At 45.3% G+C, this 20940-nt stretch overlaps 1 protein-coding gene across 4 annotated transcripts in view; it reads right to left on the minus strand.

Moving 5' to 3' along the window:
- Positions 1-20940, minus strand: part of SLC4A4 (solute carrier family 4 member 4) — a 349252-nt gene that overhangs the window by 202474 nt on the left and 125838 nt on the right. For all 4 annotated transcript variants that reach the window (XM_073600633.1, XM_073600617.1, XM_073600610.1 and 1 more), the window contains exon 3: positions 5152-5328. In XM_073600633.1, the coding sequence (XP_073456734.1) occupies positions 5152-5328 (177 nt within the window). The remainder of the gene's footprint in view (positions 1-5151; positions 5329-20940) is intronic.

The following is a 20940-nucleotide window of genomic DNA, read 5'->3' on the forward strand; positions in this document are numbered from 1 at the left end:
GTGTCCCCCTGTGTGTGCTCCCTCTCCAGTGTCCCCCTGTGTGTGCTCCCTCTCCAGTGTCCCCCTGTGTGTGTGCTCCCTCTCCAGTGTCCCCCTGTGTGTGCTCTCCCTCCAGTGTCCCCCTGTGTGTGTGCTCTCTCTCCAGTGTCCCCCTGTGTGTGTGTGTGCGCTCTCCCTCCAGTGTCCCCCTGTGTGTGCTCTCCCTCCAGTGTCCCCCTGTGTGTGCTCTCCCTCCAGTGTCCCCCTGTGTGTGTGCTCTCTCTCCAGTGTCCCCCTGTGTGTGTGTGCGCTCTCCCTCCAGTGTCCCCTGTGTGTGCTCTCCCTCCAGTGTCCCCCTGTGTGTGCTCTCCCTCCAGTGTCCCCCTGTGTGTGCTCTCCCTCCAGTGTCCCCCTGTGTGTGTGCTCTCTCTCCAGTGTCCCCCCTGTGTGTGTGTGCGCTCTCCCTCCAGTGTCCCCCTGTGTGCTCTCCCTCCAGTGTCCCCCTGTGTGTGCTCACCCTCCAGTGTCCCCCTGTGCGTGTGCTCTCCCTCCAGTGTCCCCCTGTGTCTGCTCTCCCTCCAGTGTCCCCCTGTGTCTGCTCTCCCTCCAGTGTCCCCCTGTGTCTGCTCTCCCTCCAGTGTCCCCCTGTGTGTGCTCTCCCTCCAGTGTCCCCCTGTGTGTGCTCTCCCTCCAGTGTCCCCCTGTGTGTGTGCTCTCTCTCCAGTGTCCCCCTGTGTGTGTGTGCGCTCTCCCTCCAGTGTCCCCTGTGTGTGCTCTCCCTCCAGTGTCCCCCTGTGTGTGCTCTCCCTCCAGTGTCCCCCTGTGTGTGCTCTCCCTCCAGTGTCCCCCTGTGTGTGTGCTCTCTCTCCAGTGTCCCCCTGTGTGTGTGTGCGCTCTCCCTCCAGTGTCCCCCTGTGTGTGCTCTCCCTCCAGTGTCCCCCTGTGTGTGCTCTCCCTCCAGTGTCCCCCTGTGTGTGCTCTCCCTCCAGTGTCCCCCTGTGTGTGCTCTCCCTCCAGTGTCCCCCTGTGTGTGCTCACCCTCCAGTGTCCCCCTGTGCGTGTGCTCTCCCTCCAGTGTCCCCCTGTGTCTGCTCTCCCTCCAGTGTCCCCCTGTGTCTGCTCTCCCTCCAGTGTCCCCCTGTGTCTGCTCTCCCTCCAGTGTCCCCCTGTGTGTGCTCTCCCTCCAGTGTCCCCCTGTGTGTGCTCTCCCTCCAGTGTCCCCCTGTGTGTGTGCTCTCTCTCCAGTGTCCCCCTGTGTGTGTGTGCGCTCTCCCTCCAGTGTCCCCTGTGTGTGCTCTCCCTCCAGTGTCCCCCTGTGTGTGCTCTCCCTCCAGTGTCCCCCTGTGTGTGCTCTCCCTCCAGTGTCCCCCTGTGTGTGTGCTCTCTCTCCAGTGTCCCCCTGTGTGTGTGTGCGCTCTCCCTCCAGTGTCCCCCTGTGTGTGCTCTCCCTCCAGTGTCCCCCTGTGTGTGCTCTCCCTCCAGTGTCCCCCTGTGTGTGCTCTCCCTCCAGTGTCCCCCTGTGTGTGTGCTCTCTCTCCAGTGTCCCCCTGTGTGTGTGTGCGCTCTCCCTCCAGTGTCCCCTGTGTGTGCTCTCCCTCCAGTGTCCCCCTGTGTGTGCTCTCCCTCCAGTGTCCCCCTGTGTGTGCTCTCCCTCCAGTGTCCCCCTGTGTGTGTGCTCTCTCTCCAGTGTCCCCCTGTGTGTGTGTGCGCTCTCCCTCCAGTGTCCCCCTGTGTGTGCTCTCCCTCCAGTGCCCCCTGTGTGTGCTCACCCTCCAGTGTCCCCCTGTGCGTGTGCTCTCCCTCCAGTGTCCCCCTGTGTCTGCTCTCCCTCCAGTGTCCCCCTGTGTCTGCTCTCCCTCCAGTGTCCCCCTGTGTCTGCTCTCCCTCCAGTGTCCCCCTGTGTCTGCTCTCCCTCCAGTGTCCCCCTGTGTGTGCTCTCCCTCCAGTGTCCCCCTGTGTGCGTTCTTCCTCCAGTGTCCCCCTGTGTGCGTTCTTCCTCCAGTGTCCCCCTGTGTCTGCTCTCCCTCCAGTGTCCCCCTGTGTGTGTTCTCCCTCCAGTGTCCTCCTGTGTACGTTCTCCCTCCAGTGTCCCCCTGTGTGCGCTCTCCCTCCAGTGTCCCCCTGTGTGCGCTCTCCCTCCAGTGTCCCCCTGTGTGTGCTCTCCCTCCAGTGTCCCCCGTGTGTGCTCTCCCTCCAGTGTCCCCTTGTGTGCGTTCTTCCTCCAGTGTCCCCCTGTGTGCGCTCTCCCTCCAGTGTCCCCCTGTGTGTGTTCTCCCTCCAGTGTCCCCCTGTGTGTGTTCTCCCTCCAGTGTCCCCCTGTGTGCGCTCTCCCTCCAGTGTCCCCCTGTGTGTGTTCTCCCTCCAGTGTCCCCCTGTGTGCGTTCTCCCTCCAGTGTCCCCCTGTGTGTGTTCTCCCTCCAGTGTCCCCCTGTGTGCGTTCTCCCTCCAGTGTCCCCCTGTGTGTGTTCTCCCTCCAGTGTCCCCCTGTGTGTGTTCTCCTTCCAGTGTCCCCCTGTGTGTGTTCTCCTTCCAGTGTCCCCCTGTGTGTGTTCTCCCTCCAGTGTCCCCCTGTGTGTGTTCTCCTTCCAGTGTCCCCCTGTGTGTGTTCTCCCTTCAGTGTCCCCCTGTGTGTGTGCGCTCTCCCTCCAGTGTCCCCCTGTGTGTGCTCTCCCTCAAGTGTCCCCTGGTGTGTGTTCTCCCTTCAGTGTCCCCCTGTGTGTGTTCTCCTTCCAGTGTCCCCCTGTGTGTGTGCGCTCTCCTTCCAGTGTCCCCCTGTGTGTGCTCTCCCTCCAGTGTCCCCCTGTGTGTGCTGTCCCTCCAGTGTCCCCGTGTGTGTGCTCTCTCTCCAGTGTCCCCCATTGTGCTCTCCCCCCCACAGTGTCCCCCTGTGTGCTCCCCCCCACAGTGTCCCCCTGTGTGCTCTCCCCCCCCACAGTGTCCCCCTGTGTGCTCTCCCCCCCGTGTCTCCCTGTGCAGGTGTGGCTTGAGTGTGGGGACACAGGGGGCCCCATGATCTTCTATTGCCCGTGGGCCCCATGAGTTGTCAGTCCGCCCCTGATAGGTGGTAAGATCGGGTCCATCTGAAATGGATAGGTGGACCCGATTAGTCCGCTGGTGTGAAAGCGGCTGAAAGCTGGTCATCTACTAGTATATTTTCAAACTACCATTTTTACAAACATTAATAAGGAGATTTGTACAAAAATTGTTCAAAAGAAAGTAAACCCCTCCCACCACCACCTCCCGACCCTTTAAGAGCTTCTAAATGCAGGGAGGCGATGCAGGCATTCGGGTCATGGGACCACTGTGATTGGCTGCCACAGCAATCACATGATCAGAAAGTTCCCAATCACAAGTATCTATCAGTTGCTTTCTGATTCCCGCCACTGATTGTGCTGGTAGCGTGCAGGGCTTACTTTCAGCACAGAACACCATTAGAAATTTGTTTATTCAAAAAAATATATCCCCTCCCTGTTCCTTTGAATTTTCTTGTTACTACACTCGAAAATGACTGTTGATTTGACCACACTAACAATTAGAAAATCAATCAAATGTTCCTAATACAAAAAATGTTGAATTAAATTCTACTAGTGTATGGCCAGCTTAATTGTATTTTACAGTGTTAATTTTGGCAGCAAATTTCGATTTAGTTTTAGTCTTAGGACTAAAATGGCATTTTAGTTTTAGTCCCATTTTAGTCTTCTGAAAGTGTTTTAGTTTTAGTCTTAGTTTTTGACTGAAATGCCATTTTAGTTTTAGTCCCATTTAAGTCATCGTATTTTAGTCGACTAAACTAAACACCAACTGCAGTATACCATCACCAAGACAGAACATACATCATCCGCTTATCAAAAATGTGACCTCTTCAACTTATGAGGTCACATGCACTTGTCCTCTGCTGGATATTTGCATCCACTTCACTCAAAAAGTAACAATACAGGTATAGTAGCTCTCTCCCAAAAGCGGCCTTTCACCACCCAGTGCACAGATCCCCCACTGAGTAAAGCCCACCCTGTGTGAAAGGGGCCTTATTGTCAATGTCTTCTGTTTCCTCCCCATCTCCTTTGCTCTGTCCCCATGTCCCCTTCTCTTTTTCCCTGCTCTATGTCCCCTTTTCTGTCCCCAACTATTCTTCATGAGTATCCCCATGATGTACATGTAGCAGCTGCAGGCTGTATAATCAGAAAACATACAATCGCATAGAATGAGGCATCTAATCCATGTCCTACCTTCCACTGAGGATTGTCATCTGTGCTATACCATTCCAGATCCAGTGCCTGGTATCACTCATCGCCTCCCTCTGGTCTTACTCAGCTCCTCCCAGGCTCCCCCTCACTCGCCTTCAGTTCAACGGTAAAATGCTAGACTGGAGGTGGAACTCTGTGGGAGGGGATTGGTCAATGGGCAGGCTGGGGGGAAAGAAGGTTGGGTCAGAAATGAAGGGCCATCATCTGCCCTGCATCTGACTGGGAGACAGGAGGAGGAGGGGCTGAAATTCACAGCGCCTGGAGCTGTGCTGCCTGTCACAGTGTGCGCCATGTCAGCTGTGCTGAGCGAGGTAAATGTGCGAGCAGGGCTGGAGTCAGCCTAAGTCCCTCCTTGCCATTAACGTACCGTTTTCGTTACTTACCAAAAACGGATTCTATTTTCGTTATAGTTTTTGTCATTTGACAAAAATGTGCTGCACTTTTAGTTTCGTTTTCGTCAATGTAAAAAAAGCCTCTGACGAAAATTATGACGAAAATGTTTTCGTTGACGAAATTAACACTGGTAAGGTATTACCTTTATTGTACTGAACTGTAACAAAACTGGCTGGCAATTTACTGAGACCACAATGTATAAAGCCAGCCACTCAGTGTACTCTCGATAAAGAAATCCTTTTATTGGCTACATATAAAATGACACCAGAAATGCAATGCGTCTCGGTCTATACAGCCTTTCTCAGAGCATACCATGATTTTCTATGAGGAAGCCTGTATAGCCTGAAACGCATTGCATTTCTGATGATGTATTTCTGTATTTCTGATGCTGTGTCATTTTTTTATGTAGCCAATAAAAGGATTTATTTATTGAGAGTACACCGAGTTTACCCGCTTTATACATTGTGGACTTATGCTTTGGGAGAATCTTGAATACAGCAGTTGAGCTAGGGTAAGGTTGGTCACATTTACTCACTGAGAGGCTTAAGGATGTTGGAGCCTTGGTCATCTGCATTTTCAGTGTCAGATTTCTCAATGTCAGAATAATTCTCTGATTTGTCTTTTTTGTCTTTTTGGCTGGTTCTACGTCTATGACGTCTTCTCCTCCTATAGCTCTTGGGAACATGGACTCCTATGTAGACAGTGTGGTGACCTAGGAGACAAATGCAGAATATTGTCATTATATGTCATCTTATTAGGTGATGCGTTTCAAGCACAAGGTAACTGCAGGTATTAGCACATCTATCAGCAGCACAGATTAAATACTATCAGCAGCATGGAATTAATACAAATGGCACTGCCCAACTACAAATAAGATCTACAACCATATACTATCCTACATTCACTTTAAATAATCAAATCAAAATGGCTACATTAGATTCCTCAGCTTCATACTGATAATGATCTATATATGTGTGAAGGATATACAGTATTTCACAAAAGTGAGTACACACCTCACATTTTTGTAAATATTTTATTATATCTTTTCATGTGACAACACTGAAGTAATGACACTTTGCTCCAATGTAAAGTAGTGAGTGTACAGCTTGTATAACAGTGTAAATTTGCTGTCCCCTCAAAATAACTAAACACACAGCCATTAATGTCTAAACCGCTTGCAACAAAAGTGAGTACACCCCTAAGTGAAAATGTCCAAACTGGGCCCAATTAGCCATTTTCCCTCCCGGGAGTTATGGAACTCATTAGTGTTACAAGGTCTCAGGTGTGAATGGGGAGCAGGTTTGTTAAATTTGTTTGTCCATTGTACGGATTCTGACCAAATCCTTTTGGGCTGGAGCACCCCACTCCCTCATCATTGCCTCTCATTAGTGCCCACCTGTGTTATAGGAGGAGTCCTTTAGTTCTCCCATGTAGAGGAGTGCGTAGGACCCACTAATAATGGGGTACTTTGTCGCAGTAAGTGGGCTTAAGCACCATATAGCCATATGGTGTGACCAAATCCCCATATTTTTGGAAAATGTTCAGGTGTTTTTTAATAGCCTTGCAGGAGTTAAATGTCATTTTTTGCATTTGTGCACTGTAATATTTTGTTCTTTTTCTTTTAAATTTGGTGTTATCGCTCTCACTCCCTCATACTGGTCACTGGAAGTTCAACATGGCACCTCATGGCAAAGAACTCTCTGAGGAACTGAAAAAATTAAGGCTTTAAGAAGATTGCCAAGACCCTGAAACTGAGCTGCTGCACGGTGGCCAAGACCATACAGCGGTTTAACAGGACAGGTGCCACTCAGAACAGGACTCGCCATGGTCGACCAAAGAAAATGAGTGCACATATCCAGAGGTTGTCTTTGGGAAATACACGTATGAGTGCTGCCAGCATTGCTGCATAGGTTGAAAGGGTGGGGGGTCAGTCTGTCAGTGCTCAGACCATACGCCGCACACTGCATCAAATTGGTCTGCATGGCTGTCATCCCAGAAGGAAGCCTCTTCTAAAGATGATGCACAAGAAAGCTCGCAAACAGTTTGCTGAAGACAAGCAGACTAAGGACATTGATTATTGGAACCATGTCCTGTGGTCTGATGAGATCAAGATAAACTTATTTGGTTCAGATGGTGTCAAGTGTGTGTGGTGGCAACCAGGTGAGGAGTGCAAAGACAAGTGTGTCTTGCCTACAGTCAAGCATGGTGGTGGGAGTGTCATGGTCTGGGGCTGCATGAGTGCTGCCGGCACTGGGGAGCTACAGTTCATTGAGGGAACCATGAATGCCAACATGTACTGTGACATACTGAAGCAGAGCACGATCCCCTCCCTTCGGAGACTGGGTCGCAGGGCAGTATTCCAACATGATAACGACCCCAAACACACCTCCAAGACAACCACTGCTTTGTTAAAGAAGCTGAGGGTAAAGGTGATGGACTGGCTAAGCATGTCTCCAGACCTAAACGCTATTGAGCATCTGTGGGGCATCGTCAAACGGAAGGTGGAGAAACGCAAGGTCTCTAACATCCACCAGCTCTGTGATGTCGTCATGGAGGAGTGGAGGAGGACCCCAGTGAAGCGCTGGTGAACTCCATGCACAAGTGGGTTAAGGCAGTGCTGGAAAATAATGGTGGCCGCAAAAAATATTGACACTTTGGGCCCAATTTGGACATTTTCACTTAGGGGTGTACTCACTTTTGTTGCCAGCAGTTTAGACATTAATGGCTGTGTGTTGAGTTATTTTGAGGGGACAGCAAATTTACACTGTTATACAAGCTGTACACTCACTACTTTACAATGTAGCAAAGTGTCATTTCTTCAGTGTTGTCACATGAAAAGATATAATAAAATAAACATTTGCAAAAATGTGAGTGGTGTACTCATTTTTGTGAGATACTGTATATATATATATATATATATATATATATATATATATATATACACACACACAGCATATATATCCCTATCCCTCACAAAGAAAAACAATAGTTTGGGAAATTAGTAGGTAGGACAGAACCCCTGGAAAATTGCTTCTCCAATTTATGACCCTATTGGGATTTTCACTGGTTTTTACAGTGCGTGGTCAAATGTGCCCATGTGCATGTAGTTTTAGGAAGATGCATTCCATTGGGAGGAGATTTACTAAAACTGGTGCACACAGAATCTGGTGCAGCTGTGCATAGTAACCAATGAGCTTTTAATTTGAGCTTGTTCAATTAGGTTTTGACAATAGAACCTGGAAGCTGATTGGTTACTATGCACAGCTTTACCAGATTCTGTGTGCTCCAGTTTTAGTAAATCTCCCCCATTGTCTCTAATTCTGTCTGTTGTCCTGATCACTGGGAAAGAATGGGAAGGTAAATCCAAAGTTTTGAGTTGCCACCGGAGCAGAAATAGAAGGGAAATCTTCCTGTGACAACCGTCTAATGCCCTGTACACACAATAGGAATTTCTGACAACAAAACCATGGATTTTTTTCCGAAGGATGTTGGCTCAAACTTGTCTTGCACACACACACGGTCACACAAATGTTGTTGGAAATTCCGAACGTCAGGAACGCGGTGACGTACAACACATACGACGAGCCGAGAAAAATTAAGTTCAATAGCCAGTGCGGCTCTTCTGCTTGATTCCGAGCATGCGTGGACTTTTGTGCGTCTGACTTATGTACACACGCTCGGAATTTTTGTTGTCGGAAAATTTGAGAACCTGCTCTCAAACATTTGTTGGCGGAATTTCCGACAGCAAATGTTCTATGGAGCATACACACGGTCGGACTTTCCGACAACAAGCTCACATCCAGCATTTGTTGTCGGAAAATCCTATCGTGTGTACAGGGCATGAGATAGGATACCTCTCACATTTGAAAGATGAAAAAAAAAATGTTTGGCTTTAGATAAACTTCAAAAATCTGTTCTGCAGATATACGTATATTTCATTTATAAGTGTGTGAAAATATAGCATACTATATCAGATCAAAATTCTTTAGCAAATATAAATAAGAATAAGTCACAAAAACAATGAAACTGAATTACAAGCATCTGAATGGGTTCCAAATAATTTAGTCCAAGCTATTTGCAGCAAATTGTTCTCATGAGAAAGCATCATTGTATAGTAGATAGGAAGTGTACTAGAAACACAAAAGTAAGCATAGTGTTGATTGTTTCCTGGGAGTCACCATGGGAAGGAGCAGAACATGAACTGATCTAAAGATATAAACTGACAGATTTTTGACTCCACTTTAATGGCTTTTTGCTTGCATTTTAGAGGGCAGCACAGTGGCTAGAGCTTCCACCCAGAAAGCACTAAGATCATCAGTTCGAATCCCAACCACGGCACTGCATTTTCTCCCTGTGTCTGTTTCCAGTTTCCTCCCACACTCCAAAGACATCTTGGTAGGTTAACTGGCTCCTATCTAAATTGGCCCTAGTATATGTACTGTATGTATGAATGTGAGCTAGGGACCTTAGATTGTAAGCTCTTTGAGGGCAGGGACTAATGTGAATGTACAATAGTATTTGAGTAAAGCAGTGCGTAAATTGACATCGCTAAATAAGTACCTATAGTATTAATTCAAGTCACAATGTGCAATAGTTATAATTTTCTGGCAATTAGATGAGGAAACCTATCATTTTCAATTTTTCATATAGTCACCAAACACCCATAAAAGGACTATGATTTATGATTTCCAACTTTAATCATTTTGGAATTCATGGTTTTCTAGACAATTTCTTCCTTTAGCAAAATTAATTTAGGCTCCTTCGGTTTCCCTGTCTAATCCCTGCAAACAACAAGTTAGTCATGAACCTCTACCCTGTATGCAACTGCAACCGCGTGTGCCTGATGACGTCATTTGTGATGAAACATGTTGAGTGGACCTGGAAGCCATGATTACATCGTACAAGTGCGCCTCGCCGAGAATTTTGGGTATTGTAGTTTTGGATGCCATTTTAAATGCCATGTCTATGTAAGTGTTTTAACTGGTTATCAATATAGATATCAATCGGATTTACATTATTTGGAGCTCTATATATATAAAAGTTTTTAGGAATATTTTACAAATAAGAGTTTTCTATATAATTCACATGTATTCTGTATATATGTCTATATATATATATATCTATCTATATCTATATCTATATCTATATCTATATATATATCTATATATATAGATATATAGATATATATATCTATATATCTATATATATGTCTCTCTCTCTCTCTCTCTCTCTCTCTCTCTCTCTCTCTCTCTCTCTCTCTCTATATATATATATATTTTTTTTTTTTTTTAATGTATATCTTTTATTGTGTTGTGACATCATGAATTGCTGTTGGATTTGAGCATTATCTATCAATTTTGCCATCAGTATGATTTCTATTAGGATTTTAGGATTACTATCACTGTTACCAATCGTGCATATGGTTAGAGTTTTTTGATTTTTGTTTGTTTTTCATCCAATTGTTTTCCTAGTGTTTTCCAGTATTTGTATATTAAGTTTGTTTCACCAGGTTGCCAATCGCCACTAACACCACCCTCGAAAAATGGAAACACGCAACAACAGCACACTGGACCAGACCTCAGAGGAAACTACATTACGAACTCTTCAAAACTACATTATCAAACAAAATAGCCACGCTAAATCTAAACCTTATAACGGAACTAACCCTCAACTCCATAAACAAGGCATCACTACAAACTGCAGACTCAGTGGCTCCTAAACGTAGAACACTCATCCGCAAAAGAAATTCGGGATGGTTTAATGGCACTCTTACTCCACTGAAGCAAGAACGCATAAGAGCTGAAAGAGTATGGAGAAGAAACCCTACTAAGGAAAACCACACAAACTACAAAGCACTCGCTGGTAAATACCACAAAGCAATCTTCAAAGCAAAAAAAGATTATTTCTCAAACACCATCTCAACAGCCTTAAATTGCCCTCTGGAACTTTTCAAAATAGTCACCCAGACTATGAACCCTACCTGCCTAGAAACCCCAGCAAACGAAACCCAAGAATTCTGTAATGAGTTATCAGATTTTTTCATCGACAAAATCGACAACATTCGGAAAACAATTCAACAGGAAAAAACAACCAACCTTATTCCACAAAATCAAAAAGAGGAAATCGCTTCCAACATAACAAAATCACAGAATTTTTCACTGAGCCCTATCACCACTGACACCACCAAAAACATCATCAGAAGCCTCCAAGACAGCACATCGCCAAACGACATCATTCCAAAACTCCTGAAAGAATGTTCCGATATCTTGGCTCCTACTATAACACATCTCATAAATCAGTCATTCAAAGAAGGGATTGTTCCGATCGGGCTCAAGCAAGGCATTGTTAAACCCCTCCTAAAGAAACCCAACCTCGACCCTAAGGACCCTAATTGCCGCAGACCGATAAAAAGCCTTAACACCATCTCCAAGATTATGGAAAAAAAAGTAGTACAACAGCTTCAATGCCACCTGGACACACACAAACTCTTGGACCCTCTGCAATCAGGATTCCGCCCAGGCCATGGCACAGAAATGGCACTCCTCAAAATATGGGACGACGCCCTCTAAGCAGCAGATGATGGAGAATCATGTCTCCTGGTACTGTTGGACCTCAGTGCAGCGTTCGATACAGTGGACCACAATACACTACTCATCCGCCTTACAGAAGTTGTAGTAGTCACAGATTCAGATCTAAAATGGTTCGCCTCATTCTTGGGAAATCGTTCTCAGACAGTGAAACTTGGAGCCTTCACCTCTGAAACCCACGCTATTTCTTATGGAGTCCCTCAAGGTTCACCCTTGTCACCAGTGCTCTTCAACATCTACATCTGCCCTCTCCTCAAAATCATCAGAAAATTGGACCTCTGCTTCCACTCATACGCCGATGACACTCAACTCTTTTTTCGCATTAACGGACATAAAGACCAATATCACCAACTAGAAAAATGCCTCACATTGATAGACAACTGGATGACCACTAGCTCCCTCAAACTCAACAGATCCAAAACAGAGCTTCTTCTCCTACATGCAAACCGAAATACTGGAACCAAGACCCCGTGGACACCTCCCACCATCTTTGGACAGACTATCCCCCAAAGCACCAAAGCCAAAAGTCTCGGAGTCATCTTTGACTCAGAAATGTCTATGGATGCACAAATTGGATCAGTAGACAGCGGATCTCACCATCTTCTCCGCCTGCTACATAGACTTATCCTCTTCATTCCTGAAGAAGACAAAGCAGCAGTAGTTGGTACAATCATCAATTCCCGACTCGACTATGCGAACTCCCTCTACATAGGACTACCTAAATATCAGATTGCACGCCTACAACTCATCCAAAATACAGCAGCAAGACTGGTAACAGGAAAAAAACACTGGGAATCCATCTCTCCATCCCTGAGGAGCCTACATTGGCTAACCGTAAAGAATCGGGTCACATTCAAGACCCTCTGCCTCACCCACAAATGCATACAAGGAAACACTCCTCAATACTTATGCGAGAAAATAAAACACTACACACCTAATCGCAATCTTCGATCAACGAACCAAAACCTACTCTTTATTCCCAAGTCCCGCTACAAATCGAAGGGAGACCGAAGATTCGCAGTCCAAGGACCACGGCTATGGAACGCTCTATCAACTAACATCCGCTTGGAAGAAAACCATCAGGCCTTCAGAAAAAAACTTAAGACCTACCTTTTCTAAGGAACTGGATGACACAGGACGGATAAGCGCCTTGAGGCGATTCAGTTCGCATTTGCAGCGCTATACAAGTCTTTCATTCATTCATTCATTCATTCATTTTAATTATGGAGGTTTTGCTGCGGTGGAGAAACCAGTTATAGTTCCTTTAAAAATTTGACTCCTCCCGCGGTCCACTCCTATTTAAACCCCATTGGCTATCCATGTCACATGACTTGAAAAAGGGCCACAACAAGCTTACTCCTCGCTTTCCTCTGCTTGCTCTCCACCACTCTGTGTTCCAAGCCTCGCTTTGGATTTGGGCTCCCCGAGTGTTTGACATCACGTCTGGGTGTTTCCGTCTGCTGGTTACCTTTGGAGGCCGTTTTGACTGTATTCTGGTCCCCTCTCCGTCCCACGGTAAATTGCCGTCCTGCTATCCACCAACGTGTTTTTGGTTGAGGCTGCATACCTTTCCTCTGGCCCCACACGTGTTGGGTTCCTTCCTCCCCCCACCTCAGTGGACTTCCTAGGGACGCATGAGGTTTCCACCACCGCAGCATTTCTTCACCAAGCCAGCCTACCTCTGATCGCCTCCAAAAGGTACTATTACAGAGGGGAGCAAGTTTACAGCAATTCATCTATGTGAGGAGATTTGAATTGTTTTAAATTCACAGCATGGTATCAATAAATTAACACGTTTTATCACATTGATTTTTTCCAAAAATGTATCCATACATGACTGTCCGGATTAGCGCTTTTCGTTGTGGTTGTCTTTGACTGTTTGCATTTGTATTCACACCTCTCCTGGTGTGCTCATCCACACAGTTGCTTATTGGACACAAGTAAGGACTCTGGTTCCCATGTTATACATGTCCCAGTTTCCTGGCGCCAGACTTTGTTTGTTGTTTTACTCATTGTACAGAGTCTCTGGCCTTAGGCTCAGTTCACACTGCCACAATTCGGGATGATACTTGTGAGACCCCAAGTCGCGTGACATATGAAATCCCATTTTAGTCAATGAGAGCTGTCTTAAAGTGGTTGTAAACCCTGTTACACCACTTTTACCTACAGATAAGCATATAACAAGGCTTACCTGTAGGTACCTTGAATATCTCCTAAACGTGCATAGTTTCAGAGATATTCAGTAACATCATCGGCGCATGCGCACTGAAGAAACGGGCCGCGATACATACTAGCTCATTATGCCTTTGTCTTGCAGGCTTTATTTATTTATTTGCGAGGTTTACGACCTCTTTAACTAGCACTACTGAAGTCTTTAGAAAAGCTTCCTGTACTACTTCAAGGCGACTTCTATCCAACTTATGCCCATAGACTTTAATGGAAGTCGCCTCCAAGTCGGATCATTTTCCTAATTGATGTGATTAGGATCCGACATTACAGGAAGATTACACAGACATTCCCTGAATTTGCTTCAAAGTTGCTTCAAAGTCGCGTCAAATCGCCAGGCAAAGTCACACGACTTTCAGGTCACTGCAGTCTGAACCGAGCCTTAGTGTAAATTGGAATATGTCCCTGCTATTCCCCGTTGATCCAGATGCTTTTCTTAAAGTGATTGTAAAGGTGGAAGGTTTTTTATCTTAATGCATTCTATGCATTAAGATAAAAAGCCTTCTGTGTGCAGCAGCCCCCCTCAGTCCAACCAATACTTACCTGAGGTCCCTCTCTATCCAGCAATGTTGCAGCAGTGTGTTAGCTGCGCAGGTCTCCCCTCCTCATTGGCTGAGACAGAAGCGCTGTGCCATTGGCTCCCACTACTGTCAATCAAAGTCAGTTAGCCAATAAGGAGAGAGAGTAGAGCTGCACGATTCTGGCCAAAATGAGAATCACGATTTTTTTGCTTAGAATAAAAAGATCACGATTCTCTCACAATTTTTGCGACGTAAAATCTTTCACATTATACAAAAAAAAAATGGGCTAACTTTACTGGTTAGGTTTTTTTTTTTAATTTTTAAAATATTTTTAATTCATTGCATTTGAAAGACCGCTGCACAAATACAGTGTGACATAAAATATTGCAACAACCGCCATTTTATTCTCTAGGGCAGTGATGGCAAACCTTGGCACCCCAGATGTTTTGGAACTACAATTCCCTATGATGCTCAAGCACTCTGCAGTGCAGTTGAGCATTATGGGAAATGTAGTTCCAAAACATCTGGAGTGCCAAGGTTTAGTGTTTAAGTGGTTAAACTTTTTCACTTACACACACACAGTCTATTCCATTGACAAATTGTTACAATGTTTATACTTAGTTCAACTGATAAAAAATGTTTTGATTCTTGGCAGACTGCCCAGTTTTTCTCTTCCTTTCTTTTGAGGACTGTGGCTTCAGAAGAGCAGAGAGAATTGTTTGCATAGAAAGAATTGTGAAACACTTTAGTAAAGATTGCGATAACGATTCTTGACGATTAATTGTGCAGCTCTAAGAGAGAGGGGGCTGGGCTGGGCCGCAGCTCCATGTCTGAATAGACACATGGAGCTGTGACTCGGCTTGGGTGCCCACATAGCAAGCTGCTTGCTGTGGGGGCACTCAACAAGAGGGATGGGCCAGGAGCACCAAAGAGAGACCCGAAAAGAGGAGGATCCGGGCTGCTCTGTGCAAAACCACTGCACTGGGCAGGTAAGTATAACATGTTTGTTATTTTTAACAAAAAAAAACAAGACTTTATAATCACTTTTAGGTAGATGCTTCTATATAGGAAGCTGAGAATCTGGAAAAAATGTGGCAGACCAGTGATAATCTTAATGCCCTGTACACACGATCGGACATTTATCGGACATTCCGACAACAAAATCCTAGGATTTTTTCCAACGGATGTTGGCTCAAACTTGTCTTGCATACACACGGTCACACAAAGTTGTCGGAAAATCCGATCATTCTGAACGCGGTGACGTAAAAGACATACGTCGGGACTATAAACGGGGCAGTAGCCAATAGCTTTCATCTCTTTATTTATTCTGAGCATGCGTGGCACTTTGTGCGTCGGATTTGTGTACACACGATCGGAAATTCCGACAACGGATTTTGTTGTCGGAAAATTTTATAGCCTGCTCTCAAACTTTGTGTGTCGGAAAATCCGATGGAAAAAGTCAGATGGAGCCCACACACGGTCGGAATTTCCGACAACGCGCTTCGATCGCACATTTTCCATCGGAAAATCCGACCGTGTGTACGGGGCATAAGACTGGCTGAGAAGATCCCTTGGCAGGTAAAACAGTCTGCATATACAGTATATGAATTTGAATATATTTATACACACACACATAAACACACAAGCATTGCATTTGATTGTTTACTCTTGATATCTGGCAGTGAATGGGTCATGCATCGTAGTCAGAAGATTACACAGATTGTCTAGTACTGTTTGCAACTTTAGGGCATTAGTCCCACTAGCTTATCCAGCTTCATGTCTATTATTGTGTCTTAATGGGGCGTACACACGGTCGGACTTTTCGTCTACAAAAGTCCAACGGACGCCGACGGACTAAAGCTGGCTGGTAATCCGATCGTGTGTGGGCTTCTCCGGACTTTCAGCAGACTTTTTCAGCCTCAAATCCGACGGACTTTAGATTTGAAACATGCTTCAAATCTTTACGTCGTAACTACGACGGACCCCGAAATCCGCTCGTCTGTGTGCTAGTCCGACGGACAAAAACCCACGCTAGGGCAGCTATTGGCTACTGGCTATGAACTTCCTTATTTTAGTCCGGTGTACGTCATCACGTACGAATCCGTCGGACTTTTGTGTGGTCGTGTGTAGGCAAGTCCGTTCGTTAGAAAGTCTGCTGCAAGTCCGCCGAAAGTCCGCCGGAAGTCTGTCGGACAGGCTGTCGGACTTTTGTAGACGAAAAGTCCGACCGTGTGTACGCCCCATTAGAAAACATACCAGTCATGCTGGATGCAGAGAAAATTGCCCAGGGAATACAGAAGCTTCTGGTAAGCAAAAGACATGGCTAGTGGAGGTGTTCTGTCAAATTAGCCAACTCGTCAGAAACTCCAACCACCTCACCTTCAGTTTCTTTAAACCATTAGTAATTGGAGATTTCGACGAATTGCTGTTTGCACACAACACCGGCAACCGTTTATAGTCCGTTGCATGATATTACGGGCGGAGATTGTTGCTCGCTCTAAAACTAACTAACAAAATGTCCACCTCCGAGGCGACGACAACTTTGTCCTCGTTAGCCGAAGTGGTGACAATACAGCAAAATCTTCCTGTACTGAACTGTATTCAGTTGCCAGTGCTGTGTCCAAACAGCAATTTGTCGAAATCTCCAATTACTGATGGTTTAAAGAAACCGGAAGTGACGTTGGTTGGAGTTTCTGACGAGTTGGCTAATTTGACAGAACAGAGGAAATAAAACATAATACACCTAACCAAGGATGCAAATGACACAAAAAGGACCAACTTAGTGCCAGTACTGACATCATAGTTCACCCCACATTTTCTGCTAATTTTGGGTTTCATGAAAACAAACAGTACTCAACGAAATGCCTAAGATTTGAACCTGAGCACATTCGCCCATCTCTACATGTGAGAAAAAGGACGCTATGATGAAATGCTGTTTGAGGAAATAGGAAAAACAAAAAGCGCACACAGCCAAACTAGTGATTCACTAAGCAATGTTAAGAAATAAAAGCAGGAGGGTTTGATATTAAGGAAAATACAGCAACAAAAGCAGCCAGTCATAGAATAAGCAATGTAAAAATCATTTTTAGATCTAACAAAAGTTAATAATTATGCTTTTAGCAGCCTCTGTAACTGGTATAAGTGGTAAGAAGAACCCAATGTAAAATCAAAGCACTCCACTCTTACAGTCAGATATTGCTAGAAGAACTGTGTAATGACTCACCCAACACTTATCCATATATTCCTAATGATTCTTTACAGCAAATGTTCCCAAACTTAATTGGCCTACCGCCCCCTTTTCAGAAAATATAAATTACTCATCGCCCCCGTGGAAATCTACCTTCTTTAAGAGAACAAACAGATAGATGCAGTGACAGATTTGCATCCTTTATATATTTCTACCTATGTCCGACAACATAGAAAAGAAGGATGTTGCTGTAAATAAGACACTTTGAAATTATAAAATTATTTCTTCAAATTAACCATAGTAACATTCCCATTACACACAGAAAAGTAAGATATCGAAGGACAATATTAAAATAAAAATCATGAATAACATTAAAAATAATCCTAATTAGAAGGATTAACCTGGTGTGCTGCTATCAGTTTATTATTATTCGGCTCCATTTCTGTCACTGCGATTAACTATTTGCAGTCGGTTTGAACCCGCATTCCTCTAAATATGATGAAGGAGATGCATATATACACTTTTGTACCATAGAGGAAAGATGAAAGGAGATATACAAGTACGTCCCCACTCCTCCACTTCTCTCTGCACAAGACTGGTCCCTGCAGCTCCTGCACCCCTGAGCTCTACCAGACTTGAGTTCTGACATTATCAAGCCCAGAGCAGCAACCATAGCCCTGCTCTGGATATAAGGACACCAGGAGCAGTCCACCGCTGGATCGTGGGGAGCGCCATTTGACCGTAAAAACAAAAGTTGAAGTATAAGGATTTCTAGATATGTTCAGAATGGAGATGTTTGTTTTGTTTCCTTTTGGATAGATTCTTTATGTTACCAATTTTTTTTCGTTGATTCCTTTCGCAATTTGTTTAGTTTTGTTTCATTTGGTTTATACTTGTTCTAAAGAATTCTAACTTTTCTTATGGATTTGAATTTGAAGCGAATCGAAAATATCAATCCGATCTGAATTCTGTGTGAAGAATAGCTGGTTGTTAACCTCCCTGGCGGTATTCCCGAGTGTGGCTCAGGGTTAAATTTCAGTCCCATTAGCTGTAACCCCGAGCCACACTCGGGATTGCATTGCAGGATCCTGGTGCAGCTTGCTTACCTTGTCCCCAGGATCCTGCGATGTCCCTCCGCTGTGTCTGCGGGCTGTGTCCTCCGCCCGATTCCTCTGTGTTCCGGGCTCCGTTCCCTGCGAGCGTTGCAACGCACAGGAGCGGAGCCCGGCGGCAAATTCAAAAAATAGACACATACAGTACACTGTAATCTTACAGATTACAGTACTGTATGAAATCATTTCACATCCCTTTTGTCCCCAGTGCTTTGTCCAATGCCCTGCATGCAGTTTTATATGATATATACTGTTCTTTCTGCCTGGAAACTTGAGATTGTCCATGGCAACCAAAAAGTGTCCCTTTACATCAAAAGTGGTTTTAGACCAGCTAACAGCAATAAAAATTAGAACACTTGCAGAATTGAGCGATAGTGATTCGTGGGGAAATTCATTTTATTATTATTATATTATTATTTTTTATAATTATTTATAGTTATTTATTATATTAAAATGTATGATTTAGTTTTTCAAACTTTATCATACCCGGGATGTCTACTAGACTCTTGTTTGGACAGATTTAAGTGAGTTATTGCTAAGAATTACAGGTCTACAATATAAAACGTCAAATTTCTATCCAAAACAATTGTACCGCTTTGAGACGCAAAAATATGACATAATCATACCGCCAGGGTAGCTACAGGAGTTGTAAAGTCAGAATTTTTTTATCTTAATGCATTCTATGCATTATGATAAAACACCTGTGTGCAGCAGCCTCCCCAGCACCCCCTAATACTTACCTGAGCCCCATCTCTGTCCAGCGATGTCCACGAGTCCCTTAGCTGTCTAGCTGAGACACAGCAATCAAAGTCAATTAGCCAATCAGGGGAGAGAGGGGGGTGGGGCCGAATGGACACGCAGATCTACAGCTCAGCTCGGGTGCCCCCATAGCAAGCTGCTTGCTGTGGGGGCGCTCGACAGGATGGAGGGGCCAGGAGCAGTGAAGAGGGACCCAAGAAGAGGAGGATCCAGGCTGTTCTGTAAGTATAACATGTTTGTTATTTAACCACTTCAATACAGGGCACTTTTACCCCCTTCCTGCTCAGGTCAATTTTAAGCTTTCAGCGCTGTCGCACTTTGAATGACAATTGCGTGGTGATGCAACACTCTACTATATGACATTTTTAAGCCTTTGTTGCCCCACAATATAGCTTTCTTTTGATGGTATTTGATCACCACTGGCTTGTTTATTTTCTGCTCCACAAATAAAAAAAGACCGAAAATTTTGAAAAAACGTTTTTCTTTGTTTCTGTTATAAACTTTTGTAAATAAGTATGTTTTCTCCTTCACTGACAGGCACTCGTATTGATGAGTCTGCACTGATGAGGCACTGATGAGACAGATGGGCACTGATGAGGCACTAATATGCAGTACTGATGGGCACTGATAGGTGAAACTGATATGCAGCACTGATGGGCACTGATATGCAGCACTGATGGGCACTGATAGGTGGCGCTGATGGGCACTGATGGGCAGCAATGACGAGCACTGATGGGTGGCACTGATAGGCACCATTGATGAGGAGGCACTGACAGGCATTACTGATGGGCACTGACTGGCATTACTAATAGGCACTGATTGGCATCCTTTATGGGCAATGATTAGCACCCTTTATGGGTACAGGTGGGCACTGATTGGGATCCTGTATGGCTACAGGTGGGCATCACTGGTGGAGCACTGATAGGCATCACTGGCGGGCATTGGTGGGCATTGCTGATGGGTCTGCACTGATAATCAATGCGCTGATTATCAGCGTAGACCCCCCTATCAGAAGAGCCACTGATCGGCTCTCCTCTACATGCGCCTTGTCATCGCGAATTGACGAAAGCCAATAAACGGCACTTCCTGGTTACCATGTGGTCAGCTGTGATTGGACACAGCTGATCACGTGATAAAGAGCCTTCATCAGGCTCTTTACCTAGATTAGAGATGCGGTGTGTCGGATCGACACACCACATCACCGATCGCCGCGCTGCACGCCCGGGGGGCACGCACGAGCGGCTTTTACTGCTGGATGTCATATGACGCCCAGTCAGGATAACAGAACCACCCCGCAGCCGTCATTTTGCATATACGTTGGGCGGGACGTGGTTTAAAAAAAACCTAGACTTTACAATCACTTTAAGGAGCGGGGTGGCCCCCCAGCCACCACGTCCCTAACAACCATGACTCATTTGCTGTCAGCGGGATTGCCCACTGACAGCAGAATATAAACAAACCAGTGCTGACATGACCTTTTTTAATGAAAAAACAGCTTAGGGGTCACAAGCAACAATCGTGTGTCCCTCCTCCTGAACCATACCAGGCCACATGCCCTAAATATGGTAGGGGTTCTTTGGACGGGGGGGGGCTCCTCCCCAAGCACTTTGATCCCATGTTGATAGGGACAAGGGTCTCTTCTCTTCCCCAACCCTGGGTGGTGGTTGCGTGGGACTGTGGGCGGGGGGCTTATCGGAATCTGAAAGCCCCCTTTAACAAGAATTATGGGATACATTGTACCCCTATTCATTCACCAAAAAAAGTGTCAAAAAATCAATAAAAACACAAACACAGTTTTAGGACACGTCCTTTATTAAAAAATTTTAAAAAGTCCCCCAAAGTAAATGCAGCGTTAATTAAGAAAAACACCACCTCTGACAACTCGAAAAAAAAAAACTCTGCACCCGTCACTTGCCTCCTGGCGCCAACATT

Source organism: Aquarana catesbeiana, linkage group LG01 (assembly GCF_042186555.1).
Source record: "Aquarana catesbeiana isolate 2022-GZ linkage group LG01, ASM4218655v1, whole genome shotgun sequence".
In the NCBI taxonomy this organism is placed as follows: domain Eukaryota; kingdom Metazoa; phylum Chordata; class Amphibia; order Anura; family Ranidae; genus Aquarana; species Aquarana catesbeiana.